Raw genomic sequence first — 27,357 nt, 5'->3', positions numbered from 1 at the left:
TGCTAAAAACATCGCGACGCACTGCTAATTCCAACTCAATTAATCCGAATTCCAATCTGATTCCAACGACCTTCCCTGACCAACTCCATTTAATCCGACCGATCTCCCACTCCACTCCCTCGTTCCATCCTTCAACGAGCTTAATCCACTTCATTAAATACGGTTCCTGTTTACACGGTACTCTTCGCCAATTTACCGTTCAAGTATACAATCAACTCTCCATTGTCCTGATAACTCTGAATCAGTTTTTTTTTTATACTTACTAACAATCAATTTCAATCTTTAATCGAGTAACACTTTCTTCTCCATGAACGCACCCCTCTGCCCTGAACATTTCTCTACATGAGAAAGTAACATTTATTATTCTTTTTTTATATTAGAAATTGTACAGTAATTTTCTACGCAATTATACATATGCCACGACTTGCAGATATCGTTTTGAAAAAATGTATAAACGTTAAGTGTTCTGTATGAGGAAGTACGGTTATTATTACTTTCTTACATGAAAATTTAGCGACCAGTTTCATACACTTTTATACGCCTACTATGCCGCGCAGACTTTATTCTGTTTTGTAAATTTATTTAAGTCAATTCATTGATCGTTCGAACCTATGAATTTAGAAGTAAAACAGCTCGTTTGCGACGTTATCGTTCGGCAGATCAAATAACGACTATTTTAACAAACATGCAGCTCGTGTGTCCATTCACTGTAAACATTGTGCGTTACTTTGACCAACGTTAAAACTCCAGCGACGCATTGTTTAACAAACTGGTCCACCTAACACCTAAAAAAGAAACTGACGTCGCTTGGTGAAATTTGAAGCACAGTGTTCCATCTAAAAAATTATTGTACGACATTAGTGAGCCAATGCATACAGGGTGTCCCATAATTACGTTAACACCCGGAAAGGGATGAGATAATTTCAAGTAACTTTTTTTCCTCGGCGAAAATGCAATCCGCGGCTTTGTTTACAAGTTACCAACGAAAAACAGAGATCAATGAGAGGGGCGAGCTCAGCTGGCGCGACAGGCGGCCGAGTCAGTCAGTGGAACTAGGCTTCGACCGTTGATTGGCTCGACCGCCTCCCGCCAGCCAAGCTCGCCTCTCATTGGTCCCCGTTTTTCGTTGATAACTCGCAAACGAAACCTCGAATCGCATTTTCGCCAAGGAAAAAGTTACTTCAAATCACCTCAGGAATCACCCGTTTCCGACTATTAACATAATAATGGGACACCCTGTAGTCTCGTGCCTTCTATCAGGAATAGGACGACCAAGGAGCTCGGAGAGCGAAGGGTTTCCGTCGGCCGGTCACCGGTGACCGCCGGCATCGTTTTCACCAAGGATCTGCGACGGCCTCAGCCACGGCGGAGACAAGAAAACAGTGTTGCGGAAAACGATATCGATTCGGCGTTGCGGTGCTGTGTTGGTTAGCCACTGGCGGTGTAGGTGCACGCGCGCCGCCTCGTAGGTGTACCGCGTCGCGGTTTGCCGCGGCGGCGTATACTGTTCTTGGCACAGTTTCTGACCATCTCCTATTGCGAGCGGACCGCGCGCGCTGGACCTAAGCGTGATTTCGTCGCGCCTCAAGGTACACAGACGCTTCTATTTCTCTTCTCTCCTCCATCCTCGCTTCGCTCTCTCGCCTTCTGACACCTTCGCCCGCGTTACAGTTTTCGTCGACCAACCCCGCCGCCGCCGTCGCCGTCGTCGCGAGCCACCCTTCCCTTCCGCCACTCGGGACTAATCCGTTTCCGGTCCGGTGCCATCGAAAAGTGAGTAGACCGATCCAGTTGCTTTATTTCGTCTCGAAACGACCGTTGGCCGACGCTGAACCGTGCTGGACGTTTCCGGGGCCGGAAGTTCGTGCCACTTCCCGCTGCGCCTTTTCGCTAGGAAATGTTATTTAATTACTACCGAAATGTCTACCGAACGTAGTGCGCGGATTCTGACGCTTCGCCGAGGCGCCTCGTGTCCTGTGCCGGAGGAAATTGTGCTGTGAAGTAATTCGCGGACCATCCGCGGAGAGTTTCGGGAACCGGGACGTTCAAAAATGAAAAGTAATTTCGTGCGTGGAATAATGGACCGCGACTTTCGCGACTTGGCAATCGCATTTGGCAAGTGGCACCAACTTTGCGCACGAATTTTATTAAACGAGTGCCGGGCGTGCAGTAATTTCTCCCGAATTCGCGCTCGGATTGCGAATTAGGAAGAAAAATGGACAATTTGGGAAGAGGAGACACGATTGTTCGGGTCTTGTCTATATTTTTATAGTCACCAGTTGTCGTCAACTATAAAAACTGTCCGCAAGGCTCGAATGATCGTATCTCCTCTTCCCAAATTGTCCATTTTTCTCTCTAATTCGCGCTCGGATTGCGAATTAGAGAGAAAAATGGACAATTTGGGAAGAGGAGACACGATTATTCGGGCCTTGTCTATATTTTTATAGTCACCGGTTGTCGACAACTATAAAAACTGGCCGCAAGGCCCGAATGATCGTATCTCCTCTTCCCAAATTGTCCGTTTTCGTGCGCGATCTAAGCGCGAATTACGGAGACATTGAGAACACTATTGTATTGGCGAGGTTCCGCTTAGAGAATTGTGCGTTCACACAGTGCTCGAGAATGGAGAAAATGATGTTGGCAACAACGACAGTAATTTTATTTGATGGTGGCGCTTCGATGCACAAGGACAAGGATTTGGTCAAAGATGTGTTTCGAATACGTTTACACTAAACCTATTGAGTTCTAAAGATGCCTGACTCGCGTTGCTATTTAAGAACTGCAATACTGAAATTATTTAGACGTCTAGCTATCTTCGTTGTAATCTGCGCTTAAGTGATGTCATTTATTGAATCATTTTCTGAGAAAGGCTATTTATAATGTCAAACAGTTTTGAAATAAACAATGTAGAACCGGTCAGTTTGTCCGGAGTGGTTGGTTCACAGAGACGCGGCTATGAAATCATTTTTGGATGGGATTCGCGCGAAAGACAATTTTATCGGAAAAACAGTCACGTTTTTGCTTACATTGTCTCGAGTGGGAACATTTAGGAACCATCTGTTAAGCGAATACGCTCGTTCCCGGACGACATCGCGGACTTTTTTTAACCCTTTGCAGCGCGATTTCTTTCACAGCTACGTTGACGTAGCAAGTCTTTGCCACTAATGAGTTCATAGACGAGAAAGAAAAATGTATATTTATTGCATGCAAGTTAATGTAATTTGGTAAGGTTTGTGGTGAAAGATGTGAAAATTTTGTGAATAGTGGTAATTACAAAGTTCATAAAGGAGCACATTAAGAAATGAAAGTTTTAGTTATTGAATACGTTAAGAAAATTAGCTTTCTTCAAATGCATTAAGAAAATTGACCTTCTTTAAATGTATCAAGAAAATTAGCTGTCCTCAAATGTATTAAGGAAATTAGCTGTCCTCGAATGTATCAAGAAAATTAGCTGTCCTCAAATGTATTAAGAGAAGCAACTTTCTTCAAATACATTAAAAAAATTAACTGTCCTCAAATGTGTCAAGAAAATTAACTGTCCTCAAATGTATCAAGAAAATGAACTGTCCTCAAATGTGTCAAGAAAATTAGCTGTCCTCAAATGCATTAAGGAAATTAACTGTCCTCAAATGTATCAAGAAAATTAACTGTCCTCAAATGTATCAAGAAAATGAACTGTCTTCAAATATATCAAGAAAACTAGCTGTGTCCTCAAATGCATTAAAGAAATTAGCTGTCCTCAAATGTATCAAGAAAATGAACTGTCCTTAAATGTATTAAGAGAAGCAACTTTCTTCAAATACATTAAAAACTTAACTGTCCTCAAATGTGGCAAGAAAATTAACTGTCCTCAAATGTATCAAGAAAATTAGCTGTCCTCAAATGCATAAAGGAAATTAACTGTCCTCAAATGTGGCAAGAAAATTAACTGTCCTCAAATGTATCAAGAAAATTAGCTATCCTCAAATATATCAAGAAAACTAGCTGTGTGTCCTCAAATGCATTAAAGAAATTAGCTGTCCTCAAATATATCAAGAAAATGAACTGTCCCCAAATGTATCAAGAAAATTAGCTGTCCTCAAATGCATTAAAGAAATTAACTGTCCTCAAATGTATCAAGAAAATTAACCGTCCCCAAATGTATCAAGAAAACGAACTGTTCTCAAGCGCACTAAGAAAATTAACTGTCTCCAAATATAATCAGCAATAAAATAATTAATTAAATAAGCCGTTTAATAATTAATTAATAGTAAAAAATTAATAAATTAAATAAGCCGTTTATTTTGAAAGTGGCATAAGTCACTTTGTTTTTAAGTCGATATATTCAAGGGTTTGCGTTTTTTCTCAGTATAAATAATTTCGTATAAACATTAAAAGATCACCACTTTTCATTACGGTAAAGTGACTTATGCCACTTTCAAAATAAACAGCTCAAATATTGACAACAGGAGAGCAGAGTTTAATTTCGTTTTAATGGAAGCGCCTAACGTCTATATTTAGTGGATTACGTGCGAAATCTTCGTCAACGAGCCCGACACGTTGTTATACTCCGAGGGGTTAACGAGCGTAGCCGATCGCGGACCTTGGAAACGGTGTGACAGGAATCGTTGCACGCGGAAATTAAAAGCAACCGAGGAGATGTTGGCGCGGTGACGGGCCATCGACAGGCGATAATTGTTCCCCCTTGCAATTGCTGCAAAAGCAAACATGTTTCCGCCGTCGCGCGTCGGTTGCCAGCCTGCTCGTAAATATTTACGATCCGCCGATCGGTATTGTGAAACCGAACACCACGCTTTTCTGTCCCGTTCCGGCGGAGTGCCGCGTTGAATTGAAAAATTTTCGAAATCCTGTTTCGTTCTACCGACACATATAAAAATAAAAGAAATACAATTTCGACGGCGATTCTTCTTATAAAAATCAGGCGTCTTTGTCGGAAAGCTTACTTCTAAAAAGAAAAAGAGAATTACAATAATTATAATAATTATAACAATTACAATAATTATACGTTCTTGGAAATTGTGTGATTCTTTCTTTTTATTTGTTTATTTCTCTTTTCATCGTTATTCTTGCTTTTCGATTTCGGATGACTTTCTGTTACAACCGTCTAACTTACACTTAACTTAACCTATTGTTATTCAATATTTCATATTAATATTAATATTAATACATAATATTAATAATATATTATTATTCTATTATTATTAATTAATATATTATTTTTTATTATTATTATTACAATAATTATACGTTCTTGGAAATTGTGATTCTTTCTATTTATTTGTTTATTTCTCTTTTTATCGTTAATCTTGCTCTTCTCGACACCGATTCTTCTTATAAAAATCAGGCATCTTTGTCGGAAAGTTTACTTCTAAAAAGAAAAAGAGAATTATAATAATTATAACAATTACAATAATTATACGTTCTTGGAAATTGTGTGATTCTTTCTATTTATTTGTTTATTTCTCTTTTCATCGTTATTCTTGCTTTTCGATTTCGGATGATTTTTTGTTACAACCGTCCAACTTACACTTAACTTAACCTATTGTTATTTAATATTTCATATTAATATTAATACATAATATTAATAATATATATTAATTTAATATTTAATATTGATTTCAATTTTCCTTGGTTCTTCATTTAACGTTTATGTTCCCTCTGCCAGAAGTGATTCTGTCTAAATCGAAAATAATAAATATATAATAATAAATAAATAATAAATAAATAATATATAATAATAAAAAATATATATACTAAATAATATATAATAATAAAAAATATATATACTAAATAATATATATAATATATATGTCTAATAATAAATATATAATAAATAAATTCTGTTTAAGTCAAAGGTTATAATTTCCCCGGATTTCGCTATTGCAAATACCAAGACCTCTTTTTGCTAGAACAGAAAAATATTACGCGGAGTCGTTACATCGCATCGATAATATTACCGAAGTGCATAAATTAAAGGAAATCGATCCGCGTAATCTTCGAAGGATTCCAAATGAAATTCTCCGGTCGAGCCTGTTTAAAAACGTGTGTGTTACGATGAACCTTCGGTACGCGACAGGAAAACTGTCCGTTATTACAGTAATTGACGGTGACCGTCGGGAATTGTATAATCGACTACGGCGTATGGCACAGTCGGTTCCTTCGACTGTGCCAGAAAGGCCAGACGCACTGGCTTTTTCTCATATTTCTCTTAATTTCGAGGCGCATTAAACTTCGCGTTGATGCGACGAGCGTCGTTCGTTTTATTCCCAGCCGAGGCGAACGCAAGACTTTCGTAAATAAAAACATTTGCAACATACAAGGTCTAAGAAACTTACGAACGAAGCCGGTCACGAAATCTTCCCGGGGACAGTTTTCTTTTTTTTCTTCAAAAGTTTATTGTCAGTGTAATTATGGGCGAGATAAACTTGTTCGCTGTGGCCGCGTTAACGTTGCAATGTAAAAAGAGTGCAACCCGCGCGGCGGGCGTGCGAGCGATAAATATTGCCGCGTGTGTTTGTCATGCAAATAATTTGTAAAATTCCGTCGCCGGTACTGGGAACGCGTCAAGATAACGGCGAGCCTACGCGCGATGCCATTATTACAATAGAGAATGGAGGGAGACGGACGTCGATCGCGAAGAGAACGCATGAAGTAACGTTCTTCGAATTCAGCGTCGCCTCTGTTTGGCGAAAACAGTAATTTCTGCTTAATTCGAGCTCGGATCGCGCACAAAAATGGACTATTTGGGAAGAGGAGGCACGATTATTCGAAACTTACGGCCAGTTTTTATAGTTGTCGACAATCGGTGTTTATAAAAATATAGGCAAGGCTCGAATAATCGTGTCTCCTCTTCCCAAATTGTCCATTTTTGTGTACAAGCTGAGCGTCGATTAGGGAGAATTTACTGTATTTCTTTGTTTCTAAGATGAAAAACCTGATTCATGAAATCTGTAAAACGGCATACATTTCGAAAAATGATACGATACTACAATGTAAAAGAAATATTTATATTTTTACAGTACAAAGATAAGTTGTTGCAACTTTTCAGATTTTTCGGTAAGATAGCGTCGGCTCAAAAAGCGATACTAATTCGAAGCTGAAGGAAATTGAAAGAAGGGAAGTAAATAATAATTGATTATGAATAAAGAAATGCAATATTCTTAATAAAATAAACCCGATTGTTCGTCATAAGAAAAAACACCATAGTTTAAAATTCAACGAAGGTCAAATGTTTTACTGTACCAACTTTCGGGTCGCATACTTGTCTTCATAGATTTATGAAAAGGTTAAAATAGATAACAAAGTTAAAAGACGAGTATTTTTTATCTTTCCCTTTTTGTTAATTCCAAGTACAGTAAATTCTCCCTAATTGACGCACAAATTGCGCATAAAAATGGACAATTTAGGAAGAGGAGATGCGATTATTCGAGCCTCGCGTCTCGTTTTTATAGTTGTTGACGATCGATGACTATAAAAACGAGCCGCAAGGCTCCAATGATATATTATCATTATGATATTATTATTTATGAGATTTTGAGATTATTATATTATGATATAATGATATATAATCTCGAATAATCGTATCTCCTCCTCCCAAATTGTCCCTTTTCATGCGCAATCTGAGCGCGAATTAGGGAAAAATTGCTGTACTCTTTGGATCGGCTCGGAAGAATGTCACGAAATGTTGCAGAAACTTGCTGGAGAAGGATATTTGATTTCGCGAAACTCTGTTTGTACCGTCGAGCGATCTCGCTTTCGATAAACGGATGACGACGCTGGAATACGAATACACGTGTACACTAGAGAGAACACAGGGAACGGGAGAGGAGCGTACAGCGAAAAACAGCTGCGTTTCTCAAATAACTGAAATCGAGACCTTTCGGTCGGTATCGTTCAAAGCACCGCGGGTCAGCTTAAACGTTTGCAACAGCTTATTCAAAGGGGAAGGTCGCTGAGAATTCAAGTTTATTTTCTCAAGTTTAGCTCTCTGAATTCTGATTGTTTCAATTTTCATGCTATTTAAGAACACTAGACGCAAGTCAGACATGCGTCATTTTGACACCGAAGAGACTTGTAAAGCTGAGAGACGTGCAGGGAGAGAGAGAGAGAGAGAGAGAGAGAGAGAGAGAGAGAGAGACATGCAATGGGAGAGAGAGAGCGAGAGAGAGAGAAACATGAAGAGGGAGTGAGCGCGAGAGAGGGCGCGAAAGAGAGAGTGCGAGAGAGAGAGCGAGAGAAATAAAGCGCGAGAGAAAGAGAGCGCGAGAGAGAGAGCGAGAGAGAGAGCGCGAGATAGAGAGTGCGAGAGAGAGAGCGAGAGAGAGAGCGCGAGATAGAGAGAGAGAGAGAGAGAGAGAGAGAGTGAAAGAAAGTGCAAGAGAGAGAGCGAGAGAGAGAGAGCGCGAGAGAGAGCGAGAGAAATAAAGCGCGAGAGAAAGAGAGCGCGAGAGAGAGAGAGAGAGAGAGTGAAAGAAAGTGCAAGAGAGAGAGCGAGAGAGAGAGAGCGCGAGATAGAGAGAGAGAGAGAGAGTGAAAGAAAGTGCAAGAGAAAGAAAGCGCGAGGAAGAGAGAGCGAGAGAGAGAGAGAGAAAAGCGCGAGGGAGACAGCGCGAGATAGAGAGAGAAAGAGGGAGAGAGAGAGAGACCTGCAGAGGAAGAGAGAGAAAGACGAATGCGCAAGGTCAACAATGGCCTGATCGTGGGTGTTTTACGAGCGGCCCACAAAAATCGTGCGCAGCCGGTGTGTGCAAGAAGATGGCACGCCGCTACGGGCACCGCGAAATGTAAAAGGAGGCCAGCCTCGCGATCGCGACTGAACACGTACATACAATACATGCGCACGTGGTACTCGCTTGCTGGTAGAGACGAGCGTCTCGAGCGTGGATCACGTGGATCACGCGGATCTCGAGCCATCGCGAACCTGCGGCTGCGCCAGAGTTTTGCAACGTTTCGTCCGATTACTAAACTCCAAATTTTTATCCGAATCCATCGTTTTTTATCCTCGGATATTGGATCATTCTGTTCGCAGACCATAGTTGGGGAAGTTTAACAAAATCTTTAGAAGCTTCAAAATAATTACAGTTAATTTTAGTAAATAACTGTAGATTATAGTAAGTTACAGTACATTTTTAATAAATTTTGTTAAATTTGCATCGAATCAAGGAAATAGAAGCTTTTATTTTTATTATATAAAAATTGATATGTTAAATACAAATTAAATAAATACTTATACTCGCATAGCTGTAGCATGCTTAATGAATTATGCTTACACCTTGTAATTAATGATAGAGCGGATGTAAAATATTATTTTTTAAAATGGGACAATCATTTCGATAACTTATGCAAACGGGACAATCATTTTGATACGGAGGGAGCAGTAAATCATAGTAAATTATAATATATTGTAATAAATTATAGTAAATTATAGTAAATTATATTTAAATTATATTTAAATTATTTTTCTATCGAATCGTTTTTTTTGTAGGAAATTTTTAAGGGCACCTTCAGTTTCTTATTGTTGCATCCACAATTGTTTTGCTATTTTAAAAAAATAAGAATTACGAATGCGTTGTTCTCTATCATGGAAAAATAGTTAATCGATGAATAGAAGACGTCACCTTCTTGGTCAAGCATCTGCCATTTCTCCGCGTACGCGGAAACCAATTACGAAAGCAGTGACTCGCGATCGAGAATCGATATTCCGCAATCGACGTTACACCTGACGCGGCGGCCGTGACGGATGCTGCACATATAAAGATCCTCGATAAAGATCGGAATCGGAAATTCCGATGGCGACTCACGAACGAGAATTGCCATGATCCATCGGCGTCTCGACACGTAGGTGTCGCGCGACCTTACTCCAGCATAGTCCTTTTGCGAATTCAATCAGTCTCTCTCGCATAATAGACACTTACTATACAACATGGAAACACGTTAACATGTCTCTAGACCAGGGGTGTCAAACTCGCGGCCCGAGATGAACATTTTTGATGTCAAGTATCAGGACGTAAACAATAATTTAACTTTATATATGTGTTTATTACAATGTACTAGTCAAAATAAAAATATTTGTTTCTATGAACATTGATTTTTTTTTGCGGCCCACCTAAAGTTAAGCATTGTTTATTTGGCCCAAGTTAGCTTTTGAGCTTGACACCCCTGCTCTAGACGAATCTACGCCGTGATTCTATTTCTTCGTGCAATGAATGCACAACTTTTACGCAGATTCGACGATTTCACACTAGAACTGCCAAGAACTAATCGCCACTAATGCATATTGTTTTATAGTAACATGATCGAATTTTTATTTAAACTTCGTACGTTTCTCACTATAATATATGCTCGATCAAAGAAGTTTATCCAGAAATTTCTCGCAGAATTAATTTAGCAATTTCAACAATTGTGAAAGAAAAGATCAGAAACCAGTCATTTTGACTGGTTGACATTTCCTATCCAAAATGAATAATTGCTAAAAAAAGATCATAGTAAATAATCGAGCCACATGTTTAATCGACTACTAGCGAATAAATCATGCGTTATGGGGATGTTTTTTAAAGCCGCGCCAATAATCTGAAAAATTGCATAAAATGCGTTTAATTTAATCCGATTAAAATTGTGGAATAAACTTGCATAAACTTGCACATCAATCGCTTCCTCAATATTCTTATCACGAGCGAATCTAAAATCGGGAAATCGCAAATCTAAATTCGCGCGGCGAAGTGCTAAGCAAAATTCGACCTGTTTAACACTAGATTTACGGAACCCGTCAAAATGGCGGCTCACTAATTTTTTTAATTTACGATTATTCGTATCGTAAGGATACATTTGTGAATTATTTACTTAATTTATACGTTACTTACGGCAGATGTTACAACAGCACTTGTTCAAAATCAGAATAAATGTCTGATTGTTACTTTTATAAACTAATATAAAACAGCGGTTTTTTGTGCTCCGTAAATCTAGTTATTCATTTAATTTATACGTTACTGACGGCAAATGTTACAATAACACTTGTTCAAAATCAGAATAAATGTCTTATTGCTACTTTTATAAACTAATATAAAACAGCGGTTTTTTGTGCTCCGTAAATCTAGTTAATTATTTAATTTATACGTTACTTACGGTAAATGTTACAATAACACTTGTTCAAAATCAGCATAAATGTCTTATTGTTACTTTTATAAACTAATATAAAACAGCGGTTTTTTGTGTTCCGTAAATCTAGTTATTCATTTAATTTATACGTCACTTACGGTAAATGTTACAATAACACTTGTTCAAAATCAGCATAAATGTCTTATTGTTACTTTTATAAACTAATATAAAACAGCGGTTTTTTGTGTTCCGTAAATCTAGTTATTCATTTAATTTATACGTCACTTACGGTAAATGTTACAATAACACTTGTTCGAAATCAGAATAAATGTCTTAGTGTTACTTTTATAAACTAATATAAAACAGCAGTTTTTTGTGCTCCGTAAATCTAGTTAATTATTTAATTTATACGTTACTTACGGTAAATGTTACAATAACACTTGTTCAAAATCAGCATATATGTCTTATTGTTACTTTTATAAACTAATATAAAACAGCGGTTTTTTGTGCTCCGTAAATCTAGTTAATTATTTAATTTATACGTTACTTACGGCAAATGTTACAATAACACTTGTTCAAAATCAGAATAAATGTCTTATTGTTACTTTTATAAACTAATATAAAACAGCGGTTTTTTGTGTTCCGTAAATCTAGTTATTCATTTAATTTATACGTTACTTACGGTAAATGTTACAATAACACTTGTTCGAAATCAGAATAAATGTCTTATTGTTACTTTTATAAACTAATATAAAACAGCGGTTTTTTGTGCTCCGTAAATCTAGTTAATTATTTAATTTATACGTTACTTACGGCAAATGTTACAATAACACTTGTTCAAAATCAGAATAAATGTCTTATTGTTACTTTTATAAACTAATATAAAACAGCGGTTTTTTGTGTTCCGTAAATCTAGTTATTCATTTAATTTATACGTTACTTACGGTAAATGTTACAATAACACTTGTTCGAAATCAGAATAAATGTCTTAGTGTTACTTTTATAAACTAATATAAAACAGCGGTTTTTTGTGTTCCGTAAATCTAATTATTTATTTAATTGATACGTTACTTACGCAAATGTTACAACAGCATTTGTTAAAAATCAGAATAAATCTCTTATTGTTACTTTTATAAACTAATATAAAACAGCGGTTTTTTGTACTCCGTAAATCTAGTTATTTATTTAATTTACACGTTACTTACGGCAAATGTTACAACAGCACTTGTTCAAAATCAGAATACATGTCTGATTGTTACTTTTATAAACTAATATAAAACAGCAGTTTTTTGTGCTCCGTAAATCTAGCGTTAAAAATTGCATCCGAAAGTTCGAACCTGTTCGAATATAAGTGATAGATAAGTTTGAGGGACCAATCGGGTTCAATCTCCGACTACACTCATAGTTTTAGTCGTAGTTTAGAGCTTCCGTTATCGCGAGCCATAAATCCGTATGGCAACCGGATACGCGCCGTTCCATTAGGAATCAAGGACCGAAGGAATTCTAAATAAAAGGCTCGCATGGCGTATCGATCATCCGGTATCTGTTCGACGAAAGGACGGCGCCCCGCGATCGAAGGAAACGAAGCCCGAGTCTCAAGTGGCCGATCCGCCCTTTTCCACGGTTCCGATTAAACGGCCGCATCTGGGTCAAGAATAATTGAACGGGCGCCGTAAACATGCGTGTCGAGTGGTTTTTCTATCTCCCCCCCCCCCCCGGTCAATGTTTAGCGCACGTGGCTCGACTAAAATTAACGTGGCCACTGATCGGTTTCCTCCGCAATTCGACTCGCGTTCTTTCCGCTGGATTAACTCACGTTCTCCCTTTTTTCCCCGTTCGATTTCTCTCTCGAAGTTGAGAGAATCAGTTGTTGCCATTTTTTGGTACTTCGCGGTCCGAAGACAACCTTCTCGCCATTTAACGCGATTCCCACGTTGTTCAACTCTTTTTGAACAGTACGAGGTACAATAAATTTTCTCTAATTTTCTCTAATAATTAGGGAGAATTTTTTCAAGCTTGTCGTCAATTAGGGAGAATTTTTCCAAGTTGGGCGTCAATTAGGGAGAATCTTTTCAAGCTTGGCGTTAATTAGGGAGAATTTTCCAAACTGAGCGTCAATTAGGCAGAATTTTTCCGAACTGAGCATCAATTAGAGAAATTTTTTCAAGCTTAGCGTCAATTAGGGAGAATTTTCGACGCAGAGCGTCAATTAGGGAGAATTTTTCCAAGTTGGGCGTCAATTAGGTAGAATCTTTTCAAGCTTGGCGTTAATTAGGGAGAATTTTCCAAACTGAGCGTCAATTAGGCAGAATTTTTCCGAGTTGAGCATCAATTAGAGAAATTTTTTTAAGCTTAGCGTCAATTAGGAAGAATTTTCGACGCAGAGCGTTAATTAGGGAGAATTTTTCCAAGTTGGGCGTCAATTAGGGAGAATCTTTTCAAGCTTGGCGTTAATTAGGGAGAATTTTTCCAAGCTGGGCGTCAATTAGGCAGAATTTTTCCGAGCTGAGCATCAATTAGGGGAATTTACTGTACTCCGCCCAGACCTACTATTTGCACTTAATTGGACAAGATTCGATTGAAACTAATCGCCGCGAGCTCAATAGCTAGACTTCGAAGCGCCGGGTCAGAATGGACCCGTCGATCGTGCATCGAGAGATCTTAGTAACAATATCTTAAAATAAATAAGATATTAAAAGTAGATATACATAGAATATAGAATAATAGTCATAGAATAAGTTACTAATGATCATAGTAACTTATAATAATTAATTACTCATGAAATATGTATTATTACCACCGATTTATTCTTAATAAAAATTCTAAAATTCTAACAACCTAGAATACGCAAAACTAATTCGAAAACCCAATCTATTTTTTGAACGTTCAATTTCATAATTTATTTTTGTCGCAGTATTCTTTATTCGCGGTCAAATGACTGCGAATTTGTTGCATTTACGACAGAAACAAGTAGGTTGAATACAAGACATTAAACGCAAGTCGAGAGTCTAACACTGCTGTTCCATTATTCTCAACTGATTGCAAACGTTGAGAATGGAAATAGATTCTTTTTCAACTCCCAATTTATTTTTGTCGCAGTATCCTTTAATCGCGGTCAAATGACTGCGAATTTGTTGCATTTACGACAGAAACGAGTAGGTCGAATGCAAGACATTAAACGCAAGTCGAGAGTCTAACAATGCTGTTCCATTATTCTCAACTGATTACAAACGTTGAGAATGGAAATAGAATATTTTTCAACTCCCAATTTATTTTTGTCGCAGTATCCTTTAATCGCGGTCAAATGACTGCGAATTTGTTGCATTTACGACAGAAACGAGTAGGTCGAATGCAAGACATTAAACGCAAGTCGAGAGTCTAACAATGCTATTCCATTATTCTCAACTAATTACAAACATTGAGAATGGAAATAGATTCTTTTTCAACTCCCAATTCATTTTTGTCGCAGTATTCTTTAATCGCGGTCAAATGACTGCGAATTTGTTGCATTTACGACAGAAACGAGTAGGTTGAATACAAGACATTAAACGCAAGTCGAGAGTCTAACAATGCTGTTCCATTATTCTCAACTAATTACAAACGTTGAGAATGGAAATAGATTCTTTTTCAACTCCCAATTTATTTTTGTCGCAGTATTCTTTATTCGCGGTCAAATGACTGCGAATTTTATGCGCTTACGACAGAAACGAGTAGGTCGAATGGAAGACATTAAACCCAAGTCGAGAGTCTAACAATGCTGTTCCATTATTCTCAACTGATTACAAACGTTGAGAATGGAAATAGATTCTTTTTCAACTCCCAATTCATTTTTGTCGCAGTATTCTTTAATCGCGGTCAAATGACTGCGAATTTTATGCGCTTACGACAGAAACGAGTAGGTCGAATGGAAGACATTAAACGCAAGTCGAGAGTCTAACAATGCTGTTCCATTATTCTCAACTGATTACAAACGTTGAGAATGGAAATAGATTCTTTTTCAACTGCTGTTCGTCGCAGTCGAGGCAGAGAATTTTTATTTCGCATAAAGAACCGCCGCGTCGCGTCGCCTAGCGATCACCGTCAGGCACCGTCGCGTCGCAGAAAATGAAATAGCGGCTCTCCCGAACGAGATAAATGCATCATGCGAGACCACGCCTCGCCAACACAAGGATAGAAAGCAAAGAATGTTGTCACGTTGCCCGACGGGGAACAAGACGTCGACTTCGATCTCCATCGTCTTATTACGCAACAAGCTTTTTGCGACACCGTGAGCGACACCGCGGTCAAAGTGCATTCAGCTCGAACAACTTCCGGTTGCATTCGTCGTTCCTCGCGTTTCCATCTCGTTTGCTTAACCCTTTGCCGTACGAGTACTTCGTGAAAATTTCTGCGAAAATAACTTATCGAGTATAAATGTTATTCTGTCCTTTGAAATTGGAACAAAATTCTCAGAATCACTTGTTGTTATCAACATTCAAGCATTCAAGTATCAGAAAAAAAAAGTAAAAATGCCCAATATCATCAAAGAATGTTTGGACAACCAGAAACAAACAGCAAAAGTTATGTCATACTTAGAAGAAACCAAATTGTTTAGCGAAATTATATGATTACTTAAGAAGCCAAGAAAATAATGTAAAAATGTGATGCAAAATTGTATATATATTATTATAATATATTATTATATATATATATATATATATATATATAATATAATAATATATTATAATAATATATATTCAATTATAATATTAATATAATAATATTAATAATTATTATATTATATTATTATATATTATTATATATATTGTATATATTACACTACAAATATTATTGCACAAGTGGTCGCTAATTGCTATTAGCCACATTAAATAAATTAAATAAAAAACAATTTAGCATTCGAGTAAACTTACGCACACGATAAGCATCGATTCTTTTCCTCTTCTAAGAAATTATTGCGATCGAAAAATTTTTAATCGCAGTACACGCGAAAAAATGGTATGTCAAGAGGTTAATGAGTAGAATTTCGCGATCGGCGATTCGCAAAACCGATACGAAGCCGAACATACGCGATTATTGTACGCGACGTCGCTTAGATATCGGAATCGTCGCGATTTTTTTCACGGTCTCACCTTTGACACGGGCAGACGGTTCACCTAAGCTGACCTAATTCGATGTATCATCGTCGCTTATAGGCGGGCACGGTTAGTTACGTGCTAATGTTGCTCGATAACGCGTTTTAAGCCGGTCAGCAACTTTATGACCAGCAACGATGAATATCGCTACACCTTTTAACTCGATTGCCCTAAATGGTGATAGTGCCGTTTCGACAGCAATGCCCAGAAATTCGAAACCTGCAGTTCGCCGGAAACGGAAGTGAAACAAAACTTTATTTCTTTTCTTTTCAGAGTTTGAATAAATTGAAGAGAAAATAGCAATATTATTAAATTTTTTTAATGTGTTTACACTTTGCTATTTTTCTAGTAAATTTTATTATAAGTACATAAAATCCGCGGTCTTATAATAATAATAATTTTAAGAATAGACTGCGGATTTTATTAATGATTTTATTATGCTATATTTTTTTAAATAATTTCTCGAAATTATAAAAAGGAACAATTTATCTTTATTTAATTCCTGTCTCTTACATTCCAATATTTCATAGAAATATTGATTTAAACAAGCAATAATTCTGGTTAAATACTAAAATTAGAACAACAGTAAAATAATCATCTATTTCCAATATTTTTCTTATATATATTTGTCTTAATTATTTGTCTCGCTAATCTACGTACAGTCTAAGAAGTCTAACATTAACATTAACAACAATATATAAATATTTTTCTACAAATGCTCGGATCACACCAAAAATTGTTTTTCCGAATACATTTTGGAAAAATCTAGGAATTTTTTTTTTAATTAAAAAGACATTTAATTCAATAAGATTCTGATAACATATATAACAAAATTGAAAACAAAAATTAAATTTTTAGAAAGCTATTAACACCCCTCCCGCGCGTAGCATATTAATAAATGTTAATATTAAAGCCTTTCAGAAATCCGGTGGAGAATTTTTCAGCGTGCATCCATTCTAATTTTCGTGGGTTGACCAACGAAGATTTATTCGACTGTAAACACATCGGACAGTCTATTTATTGCGGACGTTACAGGCTGTTGTCGCGGGGACAACGGGATAAATCACGGATCCGTGGCGTTCTATCGCGAGGCAGAAATCGGCGGGACAGCCGGTGGCAATGTCAACCGACTGGTTGTTCCCGGCGGACGGTGACGCGTTTCCTTTTTGCACGAGGTGAACGAGAGAAATCGGTAGATCGAGATGCGTTTCCTTATGGGGCCCGTCAGGCCTCGGCACAGCTCCGTGCTCGCCGTGACCGTCACGGTCGCGCGTGTCCGCCGATCTCACGGCGATCCGCTTTTTCCCAGCCTCCATTCATCTCCGCGTGCTATTTCCAGTGGGTTGGTCCGAAAATATTGGCGCATCTTCCAAAGTTTCGCGACGTCGATAAATAAACGAAACAGTAGCAAATATATGGCCACTAGATATCTTTTATTCATCGTATGGAATTCGCTGGAAAAGGCTGCGAAGACTAAGAACTCCAGGCTTAAGTGATCTTTGAAATTATAATCGCTCAGAATAGGATGATTCCTGAGGTGATTTGAAGTAACTTTTTCCTTAGCGAAAATGCAATCCGTGGCTTCGTTCACGAGTTATCGAGGAAAAACAGTGACCAATGGGAGGGCGAGCTCGGTTGGCGCGAGGCGGCCGAGCCAATCAGCGAAACTGGGCTGCGCCGCCGAGCGCCAGCCGCCAAGCGCCAACCGCCAAGCGCTGCCGCCGAGCGCCAGCGAGCTCGTCTAGCGCTAGACGGCCGAGCCAATCAGCGGAACTGGGCTTCGCGCGCTCATTGGCTGGGCCGCCGAGCGCCAGCCGCCAAGCGCTAGCCGCCTCGCACCAGCCAAGTTCACCTGGTCACTGCTTTTCGTTAATAACTCATAAACGAAAAGCCACGGATTACATTTTCGCCGAGGGAAAAGTTACTTCAAATGACCTCAGAAATCACTCCTTTCCGGGTATTAACATGATTATATATATATATATATATATATATATATATATAAAATATTATTATTATTATATAATTATTATGATATTATTATTATATAATTATTATTATATAACCCTGTATACTATTAGATTGAGTCGTAAATAACTTCCGAAGCAATTAGGCAAAATTCATTATTCAAACGAGTTTTTGCTTTCACTAAACAGATATGAGTTCGAAGTAAATAAAATAAAAGGAAAAAAAACAAAAAAATAAATGAAGAGAAAGACAAAATAAATGTCTGATCAGAAAACGAAAGTTATTTACGACTGGACCTAAAGTATATTAATTTGCTAAACTATGTTTACGAGAAACAGTCGAACGTATCGACTTGAAATTTGATGAGTTTAACATTTATACGCTGAATTTACTTGGGATTGAAACAATATTTTATTAAAACATAACCTTCGAAGATACAACAGATTTACGACAGTCTGTTTTTTTTTCGATTCGACGACCCTCGTCGATATCGATCCGAAGATTCGAAGATTTTCAAAGACAGCATGAATAAATATCTTATTTGAAAAATCGCCTAGTGTCTCGGAGGTTCGTTTTCAGTTCAGACACTCTCGAATGCTCTTCAAAATCAAGGGGAACTGGCGCGGGCTCGCGTGGTCGTCTGGCCGTGATCAGTAGTATCTACTAGCCGAGGGCGGACAAGCCTCGCAGGCAGCTGCTCGGGCCATGTAAGGGCCGGGATTCAGGGCTACGGGTGACACAACACCCGATCGCGGAAGGTGAATTAACCGTGACTCCGATCCGGGCCCGAGCCTCGCTCCAGATCTCTGTTTGCGCCGCGGCTCTCGTCTCAATTAATTAAGAGCCGTTTAATTGCCGGCCGGCCGGCGCGCGGCGCGATCAACGAGCTCGTTGTTCCGTGAAACGCGGACCGACACGATCGCGATCACGATCGTTTCGAACGGAGAGAACACTCGGCTTTTGAGCGACTTGGTCACCGGCGAAAGCTGTGTTCGAGACTCTGAGAGATTGTCGCGTCCTGTTCGATCGCATTCTACGGTGGAGTCCGGTACAATAGGAATTCCAACAACGCGCCAACAGTTTTCACGGCGTCGTCTGCACCGCAGCGTGTTTAAAAAATGTTGCGAGCTCACTTGAAAAAAAAATGTCTGAGAAATTGAAATATATTTTTTGCGCGTTAAATGGAAATTATATAATATATATTATAATATATATTATAATAATATATTATAATATTATAATAATTATATAATATATATATTCGCGGGGGTCATTTGAAATAAAATGACAATTTTATGAATAGAATGCGGATTTTGTGCATTTGCAGCAGAAGATTGTGAAGAATATAAAAGTAAATATATAATTGTGAAGACATCAGAAGAATTTAATGACTTTATTATGCTATTTTTAATTTTTCGAGATTATTAAAAGAAACAATTTATTCTTATTTGTTTTTATTCATTTTATTTATTTTTATTTATTCTATTTTATTTATTTTATTTATTTTTATTTATTCTATTTTATTTATTTTTATTTATTCTATTTTATTTATTTTATTTATTCTATTTTATTTATTTTTTTTATTTTTATTTATTCTATTTTATTTATTTTTATTTATTTTATTTTATTTTTATTTTTATTTATTCCTGTCTCTTACAATCGTCTTCGAAAATGTCTACTTTGATCCGCAATCTGTTTATGAATAAAAACGGATGAAACAGATTTTTGTCAACGAGTCGTTAAATTAGCGAGTATATAAATTACTTCAAATCACCCCTTTGCAGCGTTCACAATATTTTTAGAGACAGACTGTATAACCTAATTTTTGTTGTACAACACGCGTTACATGTGCAATGAAATTGAAATATGTAAAAATAAACAGCCGATTACCGGTAATTACGTCAATAATAACTGGATTACCGATTTCATGTATTTATAATAAAAATGGACAAATGGAGTACGAAGCAACGAAGACACCAGAACAATTTAACAATTTCGTCGCGCCATTTTCAACTTATTAGAACTATTAAAAGAAGAAGTACAGCTTTATTATTCAACCCGTGCTCCGTGCAATCGATGCAAACGATTTTTGCTTCGCCTAAAAATCCACAATGCAATCGTAACACTGTGAAAATATCTTTTCTTTCGCCAATTCTTTAACCAATCACAATCGCGCAACGAATTTTTGTGAAATTATCTCTTTCGTCGAATTCATACGAAACGAAACTGTTCGTTCGTACAGAATTTCTTTTATACATCTTTCGTACACTAAAGATGATACGTTCTTTTAACCCTTTTATCTGAGCCTGCAACGAAAATAAAACAAATCGTGTTTCAATAATTCTTACCGTTCCGACTGATTTCAGAGTTCGAAAAATTCGCTCGTTATAGTGAGCGACACGATTTTTGGATTCCTGTAGCCACTATGAAATTCTTGTAGAGCTTCACTTCCTGGACAAGAATCCGGAAACCGAATTGCTCCATCACCCTCAGCTTTTTAAATAAACGAACTTTTGTGAAAACCCAAAATTTTCGAAAAAATGAGGTATTGCATGAAAAGTAAAAACGTTAGAAAGTTCTAATTGGTGTTAAAAGATAGAGGAGAGTTTCCCGAATATATTGGCATGCAATTTATTAATCGTTTTTGGTCCTTTATAGCAATGAATTGATGTTAAAGTTTAAAAAAGTGTCGACGTGCGCAGTTTCTCCGCAATATTTTTGTATTTTTACAAAAAGTTCTTAGTTCAGCACGAAAACTCTACCCAGGATCGGATTCTGTAGACATTTCTGAAGAAGAAACGGCCTGATAGAAGTGTCGAAACGATGTACATTTTGAGTAGGTCGAGAAAATGTTCGTCGGCAACATGTACACGATATTTTGCCGCCATGTGCTTCGCTGCTCGCTTCTTTCTGTCCGGCAAAACGTCGTGTACATGTTGTCGTCGAACATTTTCTCGATCTACTCGAAACGTATAGCGCTCCGACACTTTTACCGGGCCGTTTCATCTTCAGAAATGTCTACAGAATCCGATCCTGGGTAGAGTTTTCGTGCTGAACAAAGAACTTTTCGTAAAAATACAAAAATATTGCGGAGAAACTGCGCACGTCTACACTTTTTTAAACTTTGACATCAATTCATTGCTATTTAGGACCAAAAACGATTAATAAATTACATGCCACTATATTCGGGAAACTCTCCTCTATCTTTTAACACCAATTAGAACTTTCTAACGTTTCTACTTTTCATGCAATACCTCATTCTTGTCGAAAATTTTGGGTTTTTACAAAAGTTCGTTTGTTTAAAAAACTGAGGGTGATGGAGCAATTCGGTTTTCGGATTCTTGTTCAGGGAGTGAAGCTCTACAAGAATTTCATAGTGGCTATAGGAACCCAGAAAAAAAGTTTGATTTCGTCGGACAGTGTTGTTTAGCAAACCGGGCGCGATTCGACGATTTCGTAAAATTCAATCGATTCGATGGGGAAATACGATAACGTTATTTCGTTGGAAATTCTGTTCCGCGGTAAACGTTCGCGCCGCGAGGGTGTTTTTCCACCGTCGGCGCGCGGCCGGATACGACCGTCCGAAGGAATAATAAACGCAGAAGGGAAGGTCAGCGACGGGAGACAGAAGCCGCTGAACAAGTTAAAATAGACACCGGGGGGGCCACCTATGCCAATGACCCATATTCCCTCTATTCTCGGCGTGACGCGAGAATCAAACGGCGCCGTTTAATGCCACGCGGGTCCGCGCGAACGTGGAATTCGCGTTTCTCGCTCCCCGGTGCTTCCCTTTCCCGCCTCTGTCGCTCGCAAAAATTCGTTCGAACGTTTCGCTGACATTGCAGCTGACATCATCGAACGCACTTCGCACGGCCTTACGAACCGCTTCGTATCGCCAACTAGGGTAGATGTCCCAGTTTCCGTGCCCTCAGGCCAATTTTTGCCTCTCGCCGGAACCGTCATTGAATACTATAATTTCCGTTTAACGCGCGAAAAATATATTTCAATTTCTCCGAGATTTTCATGTCGAAACATATTTTTCTGCATGAAAAGTATTAATAATCAATATGTAATTAATATAGATAATTATTTAAGTTTTTAATTAATACTATTATTATTTATAATAATAATGTAAGAATAATAATAATAATAATAATAATAATAGTTAAATATTAATAATACTATTAATATCAATAATAAATATTAATATACTATAATAATAGTATGCTAAATATAAATATTAATAATACTATTATAATAGTATACTAAATATAAATATTAATAATACTATTAATATTAAAATATTAATAATGCTATTAATATTAAAGTATTAATAATACTACTAATATTAAAATATTAATAATGCTATTAATATTAAAGTATTAATAATACTACTAATATTAAAATATTAATAATGCTATTAATATTAAAGTATTAATAATACGATTAATATTAAAATATTAATAACGCTATTAATATTAAAGTATTAATAATACTATTAATATTAAAATATTAATAATGCTATTAATATTAAAGTATTAATAATACTATTAATATTTAATAATGTTTTTAATGAAATAGAAAAAGGTATTTCCGAGACCCTAATTCCGTGACCATCCAGGAAGCGGTTTACATACGAAACGTCTCATTTTTCAACGCGTTTTTAATCCGGGGGCACGGAATTTGGGACAGGCGCGGAAACTGGGACACCGTGACCTATTCGGTGAAAAGAATTACAGTCGACGAACATCGTCCTCGGGCGCAGAAATAATTTCGTGCCCGAAATAATATCGCGTTTCGTTTCGCCGAACGAATTCTAATCGCGCGAACACTTCGGCGTAGCTTGTATTTCTTGCGATCGACGCGTTCGTGATTGCCAGCGATCGAATCGAGCCGCGCCGCGCCGCGGCATCGGAAAAGCGCGCGCGCGCCTCATTTGCATAGCGAGCAATTTTTTTCATGATTTCTGCGTCGTGTACCGTCTGAAATAAAAGTGAGTAAGGTGAACGACGCCGCGTCAGCGCCGACGTAACGACACCGACATGCTAATAAGACGATTACGCCATTGGGCCGGGCGAACGGTCTCTGCTCGTTCGCGAAATAAACGCGCGACGCGGCAAGATGAAAGGGTAACGAAGAGCGAGTATATTCTCTCTAATTGACCTCCACAACTTGATTGATAAATTTATTAAAAATTCACTGGACACAAAATGGACGATTTGGGAAGAGACGCGATTATTCGAGTCTTGCGGTTCGTTTTTTATCGTTGTTGACAATCGGTGACTAAAGAAACGTGCCGCGAGGTTAAATTAAAGATATAAGAATAAAATATTATAATAAGTTAAATTAAATATATATTAAGAATATATATATATGTGTATATTCTCATATATACTATAATGTAAACTGTAAATTGAAAAATATCGCGGACGACGAGCGACGACTTCTTCGAAACTAATCTCATATTCACAGAATTTTCATCCTCTTCGAGCGTTAAAAACGACGAGCGCGTGTTGCTCTGTAAGAACGACAAGGCTGAATTCATTTAAATTTTCCACAATTTTTATTACGACAAATACTTGGACTGAGAAATTTATGCGATCGTTTCCTGCGAAACAGATTTTATAATTTCAGCAATTTTCAAACACGACGAGCGATTTCGATCAATCTTCCGCTTATCTTTAAAAATCATCAACGATCTGCACGATCCTCGCTGTTAATTATTATTGCCTGCTTTAATGAACCGAAAAATACGATTAACGGAGTTTCTGGAATCAAACGCAGCTAAACAGGATCGCTATAATTACGTTTTCTTTTTGTCTTTGGTTTTGGTCTTCTTTTGGTTTTAGTTTATGTCAAGGTTATGTCAAGGTTATTTTAAAGACTGTAAGAATGATAATAGTGATATAAGAATGATAAGAATGATGTAAGAATGATAATAGTGACATAAGAATGATAAGAATGATGTAAGAATGATAACACTGAATTCATTTGAATTTTCCGCAATTTCGATTACGACAAATACATTCGATTGAGAAATTCATTAAATGAGCCGTTTATTTTGAAAGTTGCATAAGTCACTTTACCGTAATGAAAAGTGGTAATTTTTTAATGTTTATACGAAATTATTTATACTGAGAAAAATATCAGTATCCTGAGATAACAACGCAAACCCTTAAATATATCGACTTAAAAACAAAGTGACTTATGCCACTTTCAAAATAAACGGCTCAAATCGTTTCCGACGGAAGAGACTTTACAATTTCAGCAATTTTCAAATACGAAAAGTGAAGCCGGTGAATTTCGACCGGCACGGTAGATCTTTAATGTCACAGATCCTGTTTGAATAGGAAATCGAAAAGATCGCTGAAACAGAGGTTCCACGACGATTCGGACGATTTAGCGTCGGGAGAATGTGGATCGTGGCTAAATAGACAATGATCTTTGAGCGGGAATGCGGGATCGATCGGTCTTAAAAATACTCCCGCTTCTAAATCTGCCCGCGATCCAAATTCCATCTCGTTCCCTGTCGCGTTCTCGTCGGGAACTCCGTTCAGCGATCGTATATCCGTGAAAACAAAACCCGGGAACAGAGCGAGCGAACAGTGTCGAGTCGAGTAAAAAAAGCGATTTATGAAAATTTTTCATAATTGTTCGCAGAATGCAGTTGACGTCGTGCTGCGGTTGTTACACGGTAAAAACTGGTACCATCATCACCGGAGTACTCAGCATAGTGAGTGTCGTCGAATTCTTCTTAACGCGACAATATTCGGCGTTCGCTTCCTTAACTCTCATTCGAGACCCAAACTCTCGTTTGAGTCCCAAACAGCAAAGGAGCCTTAAGCAAGCATCAAACTTTAGTGACGCGCGTGCATCGCGTAGCTGCTTTTTTTTCTCTTTTTTTTCCTTTTGTTTTGTTTGTCGATCTTGACGAGCACCATCGCGCCGCATGGTTCTCTTCGCAATCAATTAAGACGAACGCTAATTACGCTGTTCGCCACTTTTCGGCCGTGTTTTCCGAATAACCCCTGGGACTCAAACGGTTAACGAGAAGCTCTCACCACTCGGTTTCTCTTTGTCGTCGTTCAGGCCTGCTCGATCCTCTCGCTGTACTTGATCTTCACTATGGACGTGGAATGGAAGACGATACTGTTCGAAAATCTGGACCAGAGCATCGTCAAGATCATCTACGCGTTGAATCTGTGCATGACGATCCTGATCTCGACGTTACTCATCGTCGGCGCAGTCAAAGTAAGGAGAAAAACCGCGATTCCTTGGCAACGGCAATCCTTGGCTGCCGGTGAAACGGAACGACCGTAATCGTAGCGCGTCGCCCCTTTCCGATATTCATTGAGCACGGAAAAATACGTTTTTATAGCAAAATACGTTCATGATGCTGCCGTGGGTCGCCCTGGGTATCATCCTTGCGGTCGGGCTTCTAATCAGCGTGATCTACACCGCGATCATGTTCTTCGTCAATCATGTTACCGAAACCGGCATTCTGTGGCTTGTCATCGGCAGCGCTGCTTCCGGTGAGTACCTTCGACCGTCTATTATACTTACGAGGCTGTTCTAGTTTAGAACGCGATTTTTTTGTTTGCCTTTTCTGGGTATTTTTTTTTTATAAAGAAACTGCGCGACTTCTTGTTCCAAAGTTATGGGTTCCCGAGGTCATTTGCAGCAACTTCTTCCTCAGCGAAAATGTTCTACGAGGCTTCGTTTACGAGTTATTAACGAAAAACGGTGACCAATGAGAGACGAGCTCGGCTGGCGCGAGGCGGCTGGCTCTTGACGGCCCGGCCAACGAGCGCACGAAGCCCGGTTCCGCTGATTGGCTCGGCCGCCTCGCATTGGTCACTGTTTTTCGTTAATAACTCGCGAACGAAGCTTCGGAGAAAATTTTTGTACAGGAAAAAGTTGCTTGTAATGACCTCAGGAATCTGTAATTTCCCTGAAGTACCATAATTTGGGACACCAAAAATTTGTACCATATATTTTTGTATACAGGATGTCCCAAAAATGTCTCGCAATCCGGAAATGGCTTCTTCCTTTGCAAAAATTTCCTCCGAGGCACCGTTTATGAGTTATTAACGAAAAACAGTGACCAATAAGAATCGAGTACGGCTGACGCAAGGCGGCCCGGCTAACCAGCGCACGAAGCCCAGTTCCGCTCATTGGCTCCGTCGCCTCACGCCAACCGAGCTCGCCTCGCATTGGTCACTGTTTTTCGTTAATAACTCGTTAACGGTGCCTCGGAGAAAATTTTTGTAAAGGAAAAAGTTGCTTCAAATGACTTGAGGAACCCGCCACTTTCAAACAAACAATAATAAACACGATCACTGTTTTCTTGCAGCGACCTTCTCGTATCTGTGGCTGGTGGTCTACAGCTACTTCCAGCAGCTGAAGTACAACAAGCTGAACAGCAGGATCGGTCCCTACGGCAAGCCGTACACTTACCGGCGGACTTGAAAAGGGCCGCGGCAGGAGGGTCACGCGACAAGAACGATCTAAAACGCGCGAATTTCCCCCGAAGATTAACCGATGAGAACGGTCCAATTGCTTCGCAGTGGGGTCGCTTGATGTTCGATCGGCGCAATCACACCAAAGCACGAGGCACCGCGGCTTCCCGCCGGCAGGAAGATCCATCGGATACCGCGGAGTCGTGTCTCGTGACGCAACGCTAATCGCGAACGATAGATTAGAACGTATTTATGGCAACGGGCGATTGCGCTCTCGGACGATTATCGGGATCTACGAACTTTTGCAACGTTCTCGAACGCTCGGACACACGGTACAAATGGAATAAAAATTTCGAAACGAGCGATTGCAAATATTTCAGCAGTTTTGTTATTTTTCTATCAGTTCGTTCGGCAATCTATCTTCTGTCCGGAACGGTGGTCGACGCGCGAACTTCGGATGAAAACTACGGAGCAAGAAAATGCTGCGGAAAACGATAGACCGTCCTCCTTCGAAAGACTTCGAACAGATGGAATTTTTCTCTGTTCGTTCAGTCGACGAACTCGGCGGCTTAAACCGATCACCAGACCGCGGATTTCGCGCATTTATGATGAATGTTCCTATTATTATTTATCGAACAGTGAAAACATTTAAAGAATTTAAAAAATGTATATTTTTAGAATTCAGAGAATTTCTAATTTTCTAT

The 27,357-nt window shown here is 38.4% G+C and overlaps 1 protein-coding gene across 2 annotated transcripts; it reads left to right on the top strand.

The window, feature by feature from the left end:
* The first annotated feature begins 1,398 nt into the window (after positions 1–1,398).
* LOC117228616 (uncharacterized) lies at positions 1,399–26,805 on the top strand. Of its 2 annotated transcripts, XM_033484456.2 has the most exons (6): positions 1,405–1,589; positions 1,672–1,773; positions 24,855–24,927; positions 25,284–25,445; positions 25,573–25,726; positions 26,548–26,805. In XM_033484456.2, exons 3-6 carry the CDS (start codon positions 24,856–24,858, stop codon positions 26,661–26,663), a joined length of 504 nt encoding a protein of 167 aa, XP_033340347.2. In that variant the 5' UTR covers positions 1,405–1,589; positions 1,672–1,773; position 24,855; the 3' UTR covers positions 26,664–26,805. The 2 variants fall into 2 exon arrangements, with proteins under 2 accessions (XP_033340348.2, XP_033340347.2); XM_033484457.2 differs by lacking the exon at positions 1,672–1,773 and having other exon boundaries at positions 1,399–1,589.
* The last annotated feature ends 552 nt before the right edge of the window (positions 26,806–27,357 follow it).

The sequence above is a fragment of the Megalopta genalis genome, chromosome 1 (genome assembly GCF_051020955.1).
Source record: "Megalopta genalis isolate 19385.01 chromosome 1, iyMegGena1_principal, whole genome shotgun sequence".
Taxonomy (NCBI): domain Eukaryota; kingdom Metazoa; phylum Arthropoda; class Insecta; order Hymenoptera; family Halictidae; genus Megalopta; species Megalopta genalis.
Note: the sequence above shows the minus strand (reverse complement) of the source record. Positions and strands in the feature narration are given on the sequence as shown.